Below are 15,924 nucleotides of genomic sequence, written 5' to 3' on the forward strand. Positions count from 1 at the left end.
TGATGGCTTTCCGCTGGCAGGTGAAGACCTACCTGTTCAAACAGGCATTTAAGGAATCACTATAAGAACAGGCAGGAATGTTGGACTAGTTTAATCATTCTGTTTAATGCATGTTATTTATCTATTTATTTTTTAAAATGTTTTAATTGTACTTTTTGTTTGTTTGTTTGTTTTTTAATTGCTGTGAAGCCGCTCTGAGTCCCAGTCCTGGGAAAAGAGCGGGAAATAAATAAATAAATAATTTCCAAAAGCACATTTTCTTGAAATTGGCATCTATAAAATACATGGTCATGAGTAGCTCCCTATGTGTCCTTAACCAATAACAAGATATGTAACTTTACAGGTTCTTGGCCCGAAAATACAACCGACCAATCAATCAATACAGAAATTGCTCAAAGTCCACTTCTGGTTATTAAAACCAAGCCTCGTGTGGGCAAGTGGAATTGAGCCACAGTGTAGTTAAAGGGTGATGTGCAGTCCATAGAAAATACTGGGAGCAGCAGTTCATCTTTGCTATATTGATATAGCAGGTCTAGCAGCATCAGGGACAGTTGGACTACACTTTGCCCATGTCATTTTAACAACTCCCATCAGCCCTTGTCAGCATGGTCAGTTAAGAGTAATTTTAAATGTTTTAAATCACAACAAAAACAGATCCTGAAGTGGACTTTTGCTCCCATGAATGAAAAGTGGAGTGATTTTGCCGCTTTATTTGTGGTTTAATGCCAGGATAATGGTGAAGTAATGTGAGAACAATCCTGCTCTTGTAGGATATTCACAGATTTAATGGCCATTTATTCACGGGATGTGGGTGCTTGCCTCCTGTGTGATAAAGTCCTTAAACTGAGAATGTTGCGCACTACCATTAGCTCAGCTTCAACAGGTCTGCTCTGTTCTGTTGCTACTTGACCTTGTATCGGAGGCAGCAGGTTTTCTTCTGTTGGTATTGCTTCCTTTTCAAGCCCCCAGGTAGCACCAATAACAAAACCTGGAATTATAGTTTGCTATAACCTTCCTGTCTGCCTGACGTCTTAAAAAAACAAACAAACCATAGGGGCATATATACTTGTCAGAGCCACGCTCTACTCATGGTCCTTTTCTTCTGGACTCTGCAGTGCTGCCAGCACCTATAACTGCACTAAGTGCCAAAGAAAGAGTCTCCAAATTCTATTTACAGAACTTTACTACTAAGTATATACAGCACTATATACACAATGTTTCTCCAACCAACCATTCACTACTCAACAATAACCCACACTCCATAGTGACATGTCAACATTTACACATATTATCTATGGCATTATCTCCTCACACCGGTGCCTGCAATTGTTCCTTGCATCAGCCTTATGCATCATGCCTGTTGAGTCATCCTGGGCATATCCTCCAAGTGGTGTGATGATGACACACTATGTCCATCACCATGGTGCAACCTTACCAGTTTCCTCAGCCAGCTGCCATATTCTGTCCTGTGAAATTCCTAATACTAGTGGTGACAATACTGTAGAAGTGTTTACAGACCACTGTATTAATTGCTCTTATAACCATTCTAGTGTACAATAAATGGTATGGATAATACAACATTAAATTTGGGAACCAACATCTCAGTTCTTTCTCACCCACGATTCTCATTGTGATTTCTTTCTCTGTTTGCCTTGAACCTCACTAATTCGTTCCTCCTAAGACCTACCAGTTCCCTCAAACCAGTGCTTCTACTGCCCAATATTTACTTGTTTATGTAGCAGCTGTGTTTTATCTGTGGTATCTTCTTTTTTTGTACATTTGCTATCTTTTATGACATTGTAATTTTAAATTACAACAGTTCACCCTGATTAATGTATAAACTTAGTACGTACCCTGAAGGATTAGAGTCAAATCTCATAAAGAAAAGGAGTATTTTCCAAATTGGCTGCCCTTTGCAAGCCAAAAAAGAGGTGTCTTCATTCAGGCAAGGCCAAAGCAAGGCTTACGTTGGTTCTTCAAGCAAATGTAAGGCAATCCAAGGTCCTAAACCAGTAGGGATCAGACAGAGAGCAGGTATTCAAGCGAGCCAAACAGAAAAACTATCCAAAAGCAGTCCAGAGTTTAAACAAACAAGCAAACAAACACTTCTACAACAGAGGAAAGAATATTTAAAATGAACAGCATTTGAATGGTAAAACATATATTTTAATTTTTAATTGGGACAATGTTTGGCATGCTTTACCAAAACAGCATCTAAAATTTCCCTAATGCAAAAGCATAGAGACTTCTCTTGAGAGATTCAGTGTTCACTGCCTAACAAAGGGAGCTGTGACCTCACAAAAGATGGAGACATCTTGGATCTCAGAAGTAACTCTTTGTATTGCTTTGTATTCACATTTTATCTCCTGGACTTTGGGATGTTTTGTTCTCAGTGCCACATGACCAAAAGGAAGAGGGACCTGCTTGCATAGATATCCCTCCAAAGAACAATGCATCAGCAACACCTTGAGAAAACGCAGGCCTGTGACTAACATCATCTTTAAAAAAAATTCTCCTGTATGATTTTTAACACCTTTGCCTGATGAAGAAGCCGGTGGAGCTTCGAAATCTTGCATCATGTATTTTGTGCATTTTGGTTGGTCAATTAAAGGTATTACTGTTTTGTGGATTTGAGATGTTATTGTACTTTGCTCTGTGGCCAAGGTACCACTGAATATCTTTTGAAGCTTTTTATGATCTAGCCTCCATGTAGAGATTTTTGCCTTTTATAAATCTAGGTTTAGAATAATTTGGCTGTTCCCTTGCAGATAATGAAGTGATGCAAAAGTGTGGTTCTGTAAACACTCACTTTATCTTCTAAATAGAAAATCTTTATTTGCCTATTAATAGAGAGTGACAGAGCAAAAACTGCACCCTCCTCTTTAGTCATTTGCACCTTTTCTCCAAAGTTGTGATGACAGGAAAAGTGTCACTGTGTTCATTTTTTAAAAAGTAGTTTTAAGATATTTTAATTAACAGTCTCAGTTCTCTTTCTCCATGACCCATTAAGTCCACCCTGTTTTTGGTGTCTGGGTTTTCTCAGAGTGAGATCATTTTAATTAAAATAGTCAAATAATATATTGTGTGGCCATGGCAGTAGGAACATTTGCTATTTGCATGTTTATTCATGCCCATATAACAGCTAAGTCTTGCAGTCTCTGAATTTACACAAATTGATGTTTCAGTAACTTTTTGTTCTTTCTTCTCTCAGTCACTGGGAGTGGCAAGAAGCCACGTGTACCACCCAGTTCAGATTAAAGTTTCACTGTGGTGCAGCTGTTCTTACATAGGAGAATGTCACTTTGGTTGAAATGGAGTCAAAAGTTAAAGATGCTTAATTCTAAAAAGGGAATTAGTCGTACACTTTTTTTAAGCCAATGAATTCTGATAATACAGTGTTTTTATAGAGCTTTATATTGTCTATTAGCCCATGGGCCTCTGTACAAAGTTGTTACCTGCATTTTCTAAGGACTGTCATGAGTCTGAAATTTCCCATCCTTCTTCTCTTGGACCACTGTCTTTCATGGAGTTGGTCAAAACTATCTTGTAAATGTATATGGCCCTGAATTTTATTTTAAGGACAGTAATAGTTTTTAGGTGAAGTAAAGAGGCCATTGTCAGGATGCAATATGGAGAAATAAAATGATTACCTACTGGAGAGGGGGTTAAACAAGGTTACATTTTATCACCCCAGCTCTTTAATTTATATACAGAACATATCATATGGAAAGCAGGATTACACAGAGCAAGCAGTTGTGGAAATTGGAGGAGGGAACATCAACAATTTAAGATTTGCAGATGACATCAAATTACTTGAAGAAAATGGAAACAATTTGGAACAACTTCTGAGGAAAGCTAAAGGAGAAAGTACAAAAGTAGGATTACAACTGAATATTAAGCAGCCAAGAATAATGACCACAGATATATTTATATAACTTTAAAGTGGGTAACAAAGGGGTGAAATAATAAGACAGGCAAAAGCCCACTTCTGGGCAACTCGAAGCTGTGCAGAAGTTGCCCAGAAGCCACCCCAACCCAGAAAAGCTGCTCTGAAAAGGAGTGGTAAAAACCCACTTCTTTTGATAGCACTGTTTGGGACTGCGGTAACAAGGCGGATTAGGGCCATGCACGTCTGTTTGCCGCAGCTCCAGGGCAGCCACAATCAACCCTTTTGGGTGGTCTGTTTGAAATAGTTAATGATTTCCTATACATTGGCTCAGTCATTAACCAGAATTGAGACTGTAGTCAAGAAATCAGAGCATTAAGACTCCAAAAGATCCAGTTTTGGGGTGGACAGGACCTGTATTCCTGTCACACCTTGCATGAGGGATCCCCTGGCTTAAAGGACCTTGGGTTTGTAGGTAACAAGATCATACCCAGAATGGGAGAAGATGGCTCTGTCTCACTCTGAGTTAGCAAGGGAACCACACAGTGGCTTTCCTCCCAAATAGATTTCCACAGTGATCATTCCAGTGCTACTCAGCTGGCAGGCTGGATAAGTGAGTGAGTTTCCATTGGCCAGCAGGCGGGTCAACTGATTAATGGTTGCACTTGGCTGGCAGGGAGGTGACTGATGCCTGGATCCGGCAAGACTGTGAGCCAGGCCTATTCAGCTGTAATCCTTGAAGTTGTGATCATTTCCATTCCAACAAAATGTGGTCTGTGCTTATTCCTGCTAAATATACACTCAACACTGAGTCCACAAATGCACAGTACACTGTACTGTAGTTTCTTGTCTTGTAGCTGTGGGAGCAACTTATTGAGCACCCGCCCTGGACTTGGAAGTCATTAGCATTTTGTTTTCAGTTAGAAAATATTTTGGAAATTCCAGTAGAATTTGTGCCTTGCCATTCCCAGAAACAGAGGCCTCTATTATGTGTATTTCTCCCTTTGCTTGTTTGCATACCTCAGCTGAAGCCAGTGAAAATGAAAATACTGCTAGTTCAGAGCTATGTTTTCTCTTGACAACTAGAGAAAACAGCCAGTTAGGAGGATGAATACCTGCACATTTTTACACTTTGTGTTGCTTGTATGCTGGCTGGTTGTCATATTTTATTACATCCTTTGAAAGTTTGTTTTCGGTGAAATTCTTCTTTGAAGGGCTACATCCAGTATTACAGAATAGGTAACTTAACTATTTAAGATCGAAAGCATCAATGATGGCAGAACATAATTCCTTTGAACTTAAAGAGGCAGATCTCCTCTCACCCTAAAAATCCTGATCAGCTGCTTGGCTCTGGGAGAACTTCAGTTTCAGGCATTTCTTCAAAGCTGATTCATGGCTGTGTCCTAGCAGCCATACCACACCAGACCATTGAGAGACCTTTCCATTGGTTGTATTTGGTATGGTTTGTTATTGCTACTGCAGTGGCAACATCTGGAAGCCATCTGTGAGCACAACGGTGATACATTCCCAGGGATAGGAAGAGGCAGGGGCTTTCCACCACAGCCTACCAGTGTCAGCTGAGAAGAAGGGATGGGGAGAGTCCATCTCATTAATTTAAATTCAGTGGTTGTAGAAATGTTGGCTTGATTTGTTGTGAGCATAAAGGAAAAAGTCACTAGAAGGGTAAGATTCAATATTTTAGCCTCTTCAGAGAACATTTTGAATTACTTCCTGCCAGATGCATACTTCAGATACCAGAGATTTTATTTACCATGTTATCTTGAAGTATTTTGAGTATTCAGAAGCCCTGCATATAGCAAATGCTGCACAGAAGTTGTTCAAAAGAAGATCCATCCATGTCCCAGCTGCACCAGTTACTGATGTTTGCACATGGAATGTTCATTATATCACCACAGTTGAGTGTAGTATTTCTGTGTAAAGACTTTGCATTTCCTCATTTCACAATTCACAGAAAGTATACTAGCTAAATGGAAGAAAATCCTTGACTCCTGGAATGTTTACATACTTTCCTGTTCTGTCTGCATTGCTTTCCTGCATTGATTTCCTGCACAGTTTAACAAGAAATAAAACGTGAACTATAGTTCTAATCTCAGAAATCTGGCATTCCCATTCTTTGTAATACATTCAGAGCTGCATCCATCTACTCATCCTGACTAAGGTACACTGATTGAATTCATAGGACTTACCTAACTTAGCATTCAGTGGATGTTTCAGTGTTTGTACTTCAGATGGAACTAGCAATTAAACTTAGGCCCTGTACAGCCCCATAGCCTCCTTTGATTTGATTATTTATTTTTATCTACAAACATTAAAAAAAACTTGAGAATATCGTTGGGAAATGATGCAAGAATACTATCCCTAAATTTTTCTCTAATGTTTTTTCTTTACCAGTTCAACAAGACCAGCTAGTAAAATTGACAGACATTCTTAAGAACAGACAGGATGTAGCCAAATGAACCAATCTTTGAAAGAATTTCTGATGGCTGTCTCTTTTCTCTTTTCTTTTCGGGTTAGAAGGGACAACTGTCTTAGCATACTACTTTTAGACTTTTCTTTTAAAAAAACAATCTCAACCCAACTGTGTAAGCGAATGTAGATGGCAGGTGTGGTGCCACATGTCAAAGAAGAGTGGTTCTTCATTTAATGATTATATAGCACACATTCCAAAGGGTGTTGGAGAGCTGTCTATGTTAGAGGCAAATGCAAATACCTTTAAGGAAGGGCTTTGGAAGACAAAGAGAACCTATCTCTGTGGAAAAACACTTAGAAGTTTTCAAAATCTTGTGGAGCTCCAAGTGAGGTTTTATAAGATGTCTGAAACCACTGAAAGGTCAGGAAATAGTGGGTTTTAAAACTGTCTTTGGATAAGAAAGGGAAGTGATGAAACTGAACAAATCCCACATTTTAAAGAACTGCTTGCTGATTTAGTGCCATACGGGGAACGGTCTTCCAATACAAAGAAGGAAGTTCAAATTGTATAACATCTAAGGAAGAAAGGGTCTTCCAAAGGCTAAAATGGTTGGCTGATAAGTAGTTCATTGCATACTGTAAAAAATCACTTACACTCCATTTTGTTAGGCGTTGTTAATTTAGTGAAATGAATGCAGTCTGATACAGAGAACTATTGTTGGCTGCTGTTGTTTGTTCATTCATAAATAAACAGCAGTCCCACTCTGCTTTCCTCCAGTTGTCTGTTTGGCTCTGACTTTCAGGCACAAAGACAAACTTAATAAAAGCTGTCTGTCTGTGTTTTAGATGAAAGCTGGCCTTTATCCCAAAGGCATCTTAATAATTTTATTGCTTCCTGACTGTGGCTTGATTATCACACTTTGCTTTCTCACTCTTCCATTGCAACTTGCAATGCCTGTCTCTTTCCTCTTGTGGTGGACAGTATTCTTACCCTTTTCTGTGCTTAGGAAGAAATTCAAATAGAACATGGGGTCACTTGTATTGGAAGAACTCTTCTAGTCCACTGCTTGCATTCTTTTCTTCTTTGAACTGTGCAGAAGATTTGAGATGACCTGCATACTGATGCCTTTCCAATGTGTAAGCCTCTAGTTTATCATCCTCCAAAACTCAAACTCACCCTTGGCTGTCATCCAGCTACATGGGTTTTTGCACCTGCTTGTCTTCAGAGCTTATTCAGATGGTTCAACCAAACAGTAGACCACAGTAGACTTCATATAATTAAGATGGTATATGAGATAAAGATTTCAGTGTTACAACCATACCATGGAATGCTGAATGTAGAGTCCTAAGAATTCATCTTTCAAAAGAAATGCACACTTGCAGCTCTCATATTTAATTGGGAACAGGAGAGGAATGTTTCCAGTAAGTACACAGAAAGCTGCGAGGGCCCAGTACTTGTCCTTCTGCCTAGTTTGATTCTTATGCAGCATGGAGTCTGACCAGCAGTCCTTCTTTTTCTTCATTGATTAAAGTTAACCTGTGAGGCTTGACAGGATAGGTTCTGGGTACAGTAAATGCACTGTTGCTGGGCTATGTGGTACCTGCAGCCTTTAAAGTGGTAGAAACAGAGGAGATTGCCTTACACCTCCTTTCTCTCCCCCTAACTATGGCGCATTACAGACCATCCAAAACGGGCAGTCTGCCGGTGCCGTCATTTGTGGCGGCGAGGAGCCCAGCGGCCAAACCACGAGGCTCCTCGGCGCCGCAAAAAAGAAGCCCCAAAATGGCACTTCTTCTTGCGGTGCGCTAATGACGCCACAAGGCGCCAATGGTGCACTTGCGACATCATTAGTGCCACGCAACGTGCAGACACTAAGTGTCAGCTACGTCAAGATGGTGGCGCCCGTGTACAACATGCGCCGCCATTTTGTATGGACTGAGTGCATACTAGGGTTAGGGGCGTCCGTAAGGGACGCCCCTTCCTAACCCTAGTACGCGCTCGGCACGTACTTTACGCCTGTTTGCAATGGACCTATGAACAGTAAGTACCTCAGGTGATGGTTTTCTTCTGATGGTGCTCATGTTGTCAGAGGTTCACTCCGTAAGACTAGCCATAGAGCCTTTAGTGTCACAGCCCCAACCTATAGACCTCTCTACTGGTACAAGTTAGGTTGTTGTTGTTATTATTATTATTATTATTATTATTAGCTTTATTTATAAAGTGCCGTAAATGTACACAGTGCTGTACAAAAAACAAATAAAATCAAGAATATATAAAAAGTCTGCCTATGGCGTACAATCTAATATTCCATTTTTTCTGTGGTTTTGGAGTCTATTAAGAATATATCATTCCTGCAGTCACTCCCAGAATGGTGTTTCCCCTGCCTTCTGTTATACAGCTGTCATACTGTTTTCAAATATTATTATGGCTTAATTATGTGCTGTTTCTCCATGCCTTAGACATTTCCAGTGTAAGCAAGTTAAAAATTAAAATATTGGTAAATAAATAAAATGCAACATTACAGTTCCAAAACATTGTGCAGTGAGTGTGCAACTGCATCACCATGCTCCCCTCACTTGATCAAACAGAAATTAAACCAGGGAATGGTTTGGGGATGTTTGGGGCTATACTTGGCCTAAGACAAAGGTCTGCAGGTTAGGTGTGCTCCTGGATTCAATTCTGAGTCTGAAAACTCAGATTTCAGCAGTGACAGAAAGTGCATTTGCACAGTTAACACTTGTGTACCACATCTAGCAGGAATATGGGAGAGGCCTTTCTCAGTGGCTGCCCCCAGACTCTAGAACTCCCTTTCCAGGGAAGTCAGACTGACACCCTCCCTACTGTAGAGAATCTTCTGTTTCAACAGGCAATAAGGTTCATTCCACCTAAACAATATTCCGGATTTTCCTAATTGTTGTGCTGGTATGTGAGTGTGTGTGTGTGTCTGTTTAATGGCTTATGTTTTAATATGGTTTAAACTTTTTTATCATTTAATCTCTTTTTATTTTTGTATTTTATGGTCTTGTATTCTATTTTTGTATTTCTAACTATGTGTTTTTTAATTTGTTGTAAACCACTTTGAATCTCAAATTGGGGAAAGGGTGGGATGATAATAAAAACATACTTAAATACATACTTAGAATCATTCACCCCCCCTCTCTAGTTGATGGGAATGGAGTGGAGGCAGGATGGCCAAAGAGCAAAGGCGTCATTAGGGGACCGCAACAAGTAACACCTGGTGTGCGTGTGTGTGTGTGTCACACCATTGTTCCTCAAAAATATGCCTTTTGGCAGAAATGGGCTGTGGTGTTTGCCTGTTTCCATTTAAAATGCTGTAAGAGATGGGGTGAGTGGGGTGAGGTTCAGTGAGAGGAGAAAAGAGAGGCCCTAGATAAATAAAATATTTGTTCTTTATAAGTTTTCTTTAAAAACATCACATTTTACCAAATTTTCACTTTATACACCTGAAACTATGCATATGTAAATACATTTAGGCTGTGTGTACCGTATTTTAATTTAAAGGGATAATTTTAATTTTTCTAGTTGTTTATGTTACAGCTATTACCATTAGATTCAGTGGTATATGGGAATTATGATTTATGAGTAACATTGGTATAAAAAAACATTACTAAGGATTTTGTTTGGTGTAGTAATGAGAGGAGGTCAATGGGGGAGGTCACCAGGTGACAACAACCCTAGTGACGCCACTGCCAGAGAGGAATTTTTGGATGATAGATAACAACGGAGAGCTAGTGTGGTGTAGTTTTGAACGTTGAACTATGGCTCTGGAGACCAAGATTGGAATCCCCACTCAGCCATGGAAACCCACTTAGGTAAATCATACTCTTTCAGCCTCAAAGGAAGGTAAGGACAAATCCCCTCTGAACAAATCATGCCAAGAAACCCCAGTGATGGCCTTTGGATCACCATAAGTCAGAAACAACTTGAAGGTGTGCAATAAGATAACAGCTCCTTTCTTATTTCCCCCATCAGGAATGTTGAGCAGGCTATCTGCTACAGCATCTGAATGATTAGATCTAGTGTCAGTGCACTGCAGTGACTTGGAAATCACAAACCTAGCTTGACATCCTGACTTGGTCATGAAGCTCCCCAGGTGGCCATAAACCATTGTGTTATTTTTCAGCCTCACCTTCTTCCTCACAGAGTTATTGTAAGGTTAACATGAACCCCACATGCTGTTGAGAACTTCCTTGAAGGAAGGAAATGATACAAGTATGACAAATAAATAAATTGGCATGTTGTCAGTCTAAAAAGGGCATGGGGAAGAATCAACTTTTGTTCCCTTTAAAACAAAAGATAAACAAGCTCTGTCTGTCACTGAAGGCATTATTGGCTTCCAAGTAAATGGCTACTTGCAAGCATCAAATAAATGTAAAATAAATCCAGTCTTTTCTTGTCCCCCACCCACAAGTCTCATATGAGTGAACTGACTGTTCTTTTACTTTTAGAGCAACCAGCACAGCTAGTGACTATGTTTAATGGGGGATTCTGGGAAGTATAGTCCAAAAGGCTACCCTTCCACATTCTGCATAGCTGCATATCAATGGTGAGGGGGGGAAACCCATTCTATCTTGTACTGTTCTCTCTGCATCTTCCCAGCTCCCACCTCAAAAGCTTTCCAATCAGGCCTTTGTATATGGTTTATGGTCTCTCTCATCTGGCTCTCCTCCATTCTACATGGTACAGTGTGTTTATGCAATTTCTATGAGATCTCTGCCTCTTGGCCTATATTAACTCTCCACTTTCTCAGATATTTTTTCTGGTTGCCATTTTTCATCTTGTTCCCACCCTGGGTTTGGATCAGAGCACCTTTCCCTCTGAAGACCACCAGATCACAATAATCTTATAGAAGGACATCTCTGGGTTGTAAACCTAGATTTATAAACCACCAAATTTATGTTGTTGTAAAGTTCTGTTGCATCACTGTGTTATACAATAGCCACTAACTTCATTTCTACAGTGGGCTGGGGTTTGGTTCCAGGATCTACTGTGAATACCAAAAGCCATGGATGCTCAAGTCCTCTTATATACAGTGGGGTAGTAAAATGACATCCCTTATATAAAAGAGCAAAATCAAAATTTGCTTTTTGAAATTTGTGTGTGTGTGTGTGTGTGTGAATATTTTTGAACCATGGTTGGTTGAATCCATGGATACGGAGGGCCAGCTGTACTAGACTCATCAGTGCTGAGTGATATGCCCATTTATGACTCTGCCTCCTCCATCTTTAACAGTTTCTCTAACAAATTGGTCTTTCTTCATGGTTGGTACCAATGGTAGCTCTAACGTCATTGTGAAAGTGAGACAACTGTAGACTCAGTCAGTAAATCAGAGCTATCCAAGGTGTTAAACTGCTTTGGAGACAGAGTTCAGCACCTTGAATAGCTCTTTTAAAATTCAAACTAAAACAGGAGTTGATGTACCATCCCACTGCCATCAGAGCCACCAGTAACTACTTGTTATTAGACATGTAAGACAAGATTAATGTGGCAGTGCTGTTGTCAGCTGTCAATGTGTTGGGAGTTCATATCATGTGTCTTTTATAGAACCTCAGTGTGTATTCTTAGACTGGTCCTTTCAGTATTGTACTATTGGTTTAGGATGGAGTACAAACCATGATTCTTTCCACAATTAACCATCATGCCTTTTGATTTATTTAATCCCCAACAGCAACTTAGTTGTGTAGGAAATAATAGCAACATAGTGGGGAAAAGGAACGTTATTACAGATATTAATATACATCACTTTAATCCTTCATAACCCATTGCCATCTGCATTGGAGAACTTCCCTTCCTCAGAAGGCAACCTTCTGGGGACACTTTTTCCCAAAGGCTGTAGCAACAGAACAAAGGGTTATAATACCCCTGTGTACCTGTTATAGTCCTGATAACTACCCCTCCCTCCAATGCTGTTTGCATTTTACCACACCCACACATTAGTCACAAAGATGCATTTTAAAACTTTGTCTGCATAATTACAAGAGCCTTTGTTCAACTTTCTAACACTCTGTACTGTTTAGGAGTAACATAGCATTGTAGGGATGGAAGTTTCCTGAAGCTTTCTTCGCCCAGCCTCACAGAATCTTTTGCATCTATATCTGCATGAAATTCGTCATTATTATATATTAGTCCTGTTCTAGAGAGAATGTGTGGCTGTCCAGACATGATTGTATGTATTTCCTGTCATCTGATCCATTAGGCATACTAACTGGGGCTGCAGGTTTTCTTCCCCTCTTTTAAAATATGAGCAGGAGCAAGCAACAATGGCTCTGTAAAAAGAAAGACATTTAAATGTGCAGTTTGTGCTAGCTAATAGTAGAAGAAATAAAGCTGTTAAGCCAGTCTCAACCTGATGTGCTTGCCTGTGATCATGCAAGGTATCATGCAAGATCATCTGTTGGGTATGTTTTGATTGAAATTTCCTGCATGACAGGGGGTTGGACTGGATGGCCCTTGTGGTCTCTTCCAACTCTATGATTCTAAGGAAGCTACAGCTATCAAGCATTCCAAATTTTATTTATTAATTTAATATCCCACCTTTCTGCCAATGTGGGACCCAAAGTGGCATGTTAGCTTAATGACCTTGGGTTAGTGTTTCTGTGATATTGCTGCACCGGTTTATTGGGGGTACATACCTAGTATCCCCAACAAAGATTCTAGAAATAAATAAGATTAAAAATGGTCTAAATGTTTCCCATTGGAAGGAGCAATTATAGCTTTGTGATTGTCTGTTCGCAAGGCTGATAAGTGGGGAGGAAAGATTCCTGGGGCTTGGACCTCTGGAGGACAACAGGCCTCTGGGATACTGAACAGTGGAAGCACAAACAATACACTACATAATACATTTTTGTATCTCAGCAGCTCAGAGAGTTTGGCTATAATGTCTTCTGCTAAATTTATGGGCCAGTGCCCAACCATAAATCTGACCTAAATCTGGTACCACTGCCAGTGGCCCAATCTTTATTTCTCTGTTACTCTCACAAAGAAGCCGGCATGGCATAGTAGTTTGAGCATTGGATTATGACTCTGGAGGCCAGGTTTTGAATCCCTGCTTGGCCATGGAATCCTTCTGGGAGACCTTGGCCAAATCACACACTCTCAGACTCAGAAAATCCTGTGATCAGTTTGCTTTAGAGTCTGCCATAATTTGGAAATGACTTAAAGGCACAGAACAACCATGGAACATCCACATTCAGAGGCAGCATGCCCCTAAAATGGATATGGCCAGCAGAGAGAAGGCTATTGCTTTAATGTACTTCTTTACAAGCATCTCTGGAACATCTATCTGGCTGTTTTTGGAAAATGAATATTAGACTGGAGCTTGCAAATCTTATTTATTTATTTAGGACCACATCTTCCAAAACACCATCCCCCCACAGTGTGGCCTGTGGTTCTGATGGCTGGAGAATACTGGGTGTTGGGTATGCTAGACCTAAACAGATTTTTGGTTTGATCCAGCACAGCTCTGATTTATGATCTTAACTGCAGTGCATGTCTTTTTTCTCTCTTCCCCACCCACATTCTGTTGTATAAGTTTCTTAGTTTGTGAACAGACTTTAGTCAAAGTACATGCTTATTATTTCCAACAGGAATCTACATTCTGATTGCTGTTGGGGCAGTGATGATGTTTGTGGGTTTCCTGGGATGCTATGGTGCCATTCAAGAGTCACAGTGCCTTCTGGGAACAGTAAGAAACTTTTTATTTATTTATTTTTAGTGTGTCCTATATGATGTATTTAATTGCTTTAGATAATTCTAGTTCCATGTGAAGGTAAGTGTAAATATTTGCTAAGGGAAGCCCAAAATGTATGGAAATAAGCAAGAACTCTAGCTGTATGGTAGCAAGTTAGGAAGGAACTGTCTCCAGGAGACCTGGCATCTGACTTGATAATGTAAAACAGCTATCTGAGATGTGTAGGTTGTCATTCTCAGAAAATATCCCTCATTCTCAGAGTGAAGGCAATAGGTATGTCTTCACTTACATCCTGACTTGCCTGATCCCAAACAGGTTCACCAGCTTAGTCCCTTTTGTTTCCTCCTTCCATCTGTATATTCTACCATAGCAGTTACCTTTTCTGTTCAAAAAGGCTATTCCAGCGTTAGGGGCAATATTATCTAACTGGTCCCCCTCCCTGTCCCTCTCCCTTCTCAGATACACTTGTTTACCAAAGTTTACATGATATGTGTATGTGTGCATGCACTCACAGCTGCACGTCACCAGTCAGCTTATGGTAACCTCATGAATTTCATAGTTTTCTTAGGCAGGAAATATTCAGTGGTAGTTTTGCCATTTCCTTCCTCTAAAATATAGTCTGCAGCATCTAATATTCACTGTGGGAAGAAGGAAATAAGTGAGTTGAGGGAAGACTTTCTGTCTCCTGCTGAGACATCTTTCAAAGATTTTAGTGCAGTGGGGATAAAGCTATTTAAATTAACTTGTTCTCCCCTATAAAAACTAATGCTTTGACCAAGTACATCCCTAGAACCAAGTTAGATGCCCCTTTCTAGTTCTACTGTTTTCTGTTGTTATCTGTTAGTCGTGTATCGCTTAGACCTTGTCCTCTGCTAAGATTGTGTTTCTTTTGCATGGACATTGCATCATCCTAGCATTGGAAAGCAGTGGTTTGCATTTAGACTTGCATAAGCTGAGTACTTCCTCTCCCCACCACCACCACACCACTTCACTGCATCCTCTCTGTTTGACTTCCTTTGATATTCTTCTCTACATCACACCTACCTCTCGCCATATCCTACACTGTTGTGGGGTTATTCTCAGCGTCAGGGAGCTGCATTAGGGTGGGAAGGGAAGGAAAGTCTCCTTGTGTTACCAGAATTCCCTCATACAAGTCTAGTTTTGAGCCAAGTACACTCTGTATCTGGAGGAAACTCAATGCTGTCTTCATTTAGCATATCCATTACTATTTATGACTTCCATGTGGAATGTAGCTGCACATGCTTTTAGTCTGATCTTTTGCTGTCTTTTGCTATGTGAATAGTGCAAGGTCCTAGTGATGCACTGTTTTATTACCTCATTCTGAAACATTGTCAGTTTAGATGGCATTGAGGGATTTCAGAGGCATTGCCTTATTGGCCATGTGAGGACAAGGGACAAAAAGGAATAAAAGGTAATAAAATTTCAGTTCCATTAATAACAAAAAGGTAACTTTTCTTGTGATCCAGCTGTTCTTCTTCGTGGTCTCTGCGAAGCACACAAATGGGTTATTCTGCGCCTGCGGAGCATTTCCAGAACCTACTTGAATCATTAGGGAAGACTTTTTTGTGGTAGCTCCGCCCACCCTCTATATAGGCAGGACATCTTCCCGTCCTTTCCCAGTTCCTTTTGTCCGCCACGTGAGCAGCTTAGGAACCTTGCTTAGAATAGCTCCTTCCTTTAGCTTTTGCTTTTGTTTGCACTGTGTTTGCTCTGACTTCATTTGACTTTGACTTCTCTTTTGGATTGTGATTTGGACTTGGTTTTGGACTCTGAATAACGGAAACACTTGGCATGTCGACAATTCTCCCTCTTCATCCTCTGTATTTGGTCTAAAGATGTCTGTGCACTCTTTTAAAAAGTGCACTGAATGTGGGA

General features: G+C 40.2%; 1 protein-coding gene across 2 annotated transcripts in view; it reads left to right on the forward strand.

Annotated features, from left to right (window-relative positions):
* CD81 (CD81 molecule) overlaps nucleotides 1-15,924 on the forward strand; it is a 98,540-nt gene that overhangs the window by 52,118 nt on the left and 30,498 nt on the right. For both annotated transcript variants that reach the window (XM_089520998.1, XM_089520999.1), the window contains exon 3: nucleotides 13,925-14,022. In XM_089520998.1, coding sequence (XP_089377124.1) covers nucleotides 13,925-14,022 — 98 coding nt within the window. The remainder of the gene's footprint in view (nucleotides 1-13,924; nucleotides 14,023-15,924) is intronic.

Source organism: Sceloporus occidentalis, unplaced genomic scaffold, assembly GCF_023333645.1.
Source record: "Sceloporus occidentalis isolate IW3139 unplaced genomic scaffold, rSceOcc1.0.p SCAF_4, whole genome shotgun sequence".
NCBI classification, from domain to species: Eukaryota; Metazoa; Chordata; class Lepidosauria; order Squamata; family Phrynosomatidae; genus Sceloporus; species Sceloporus occidentalis.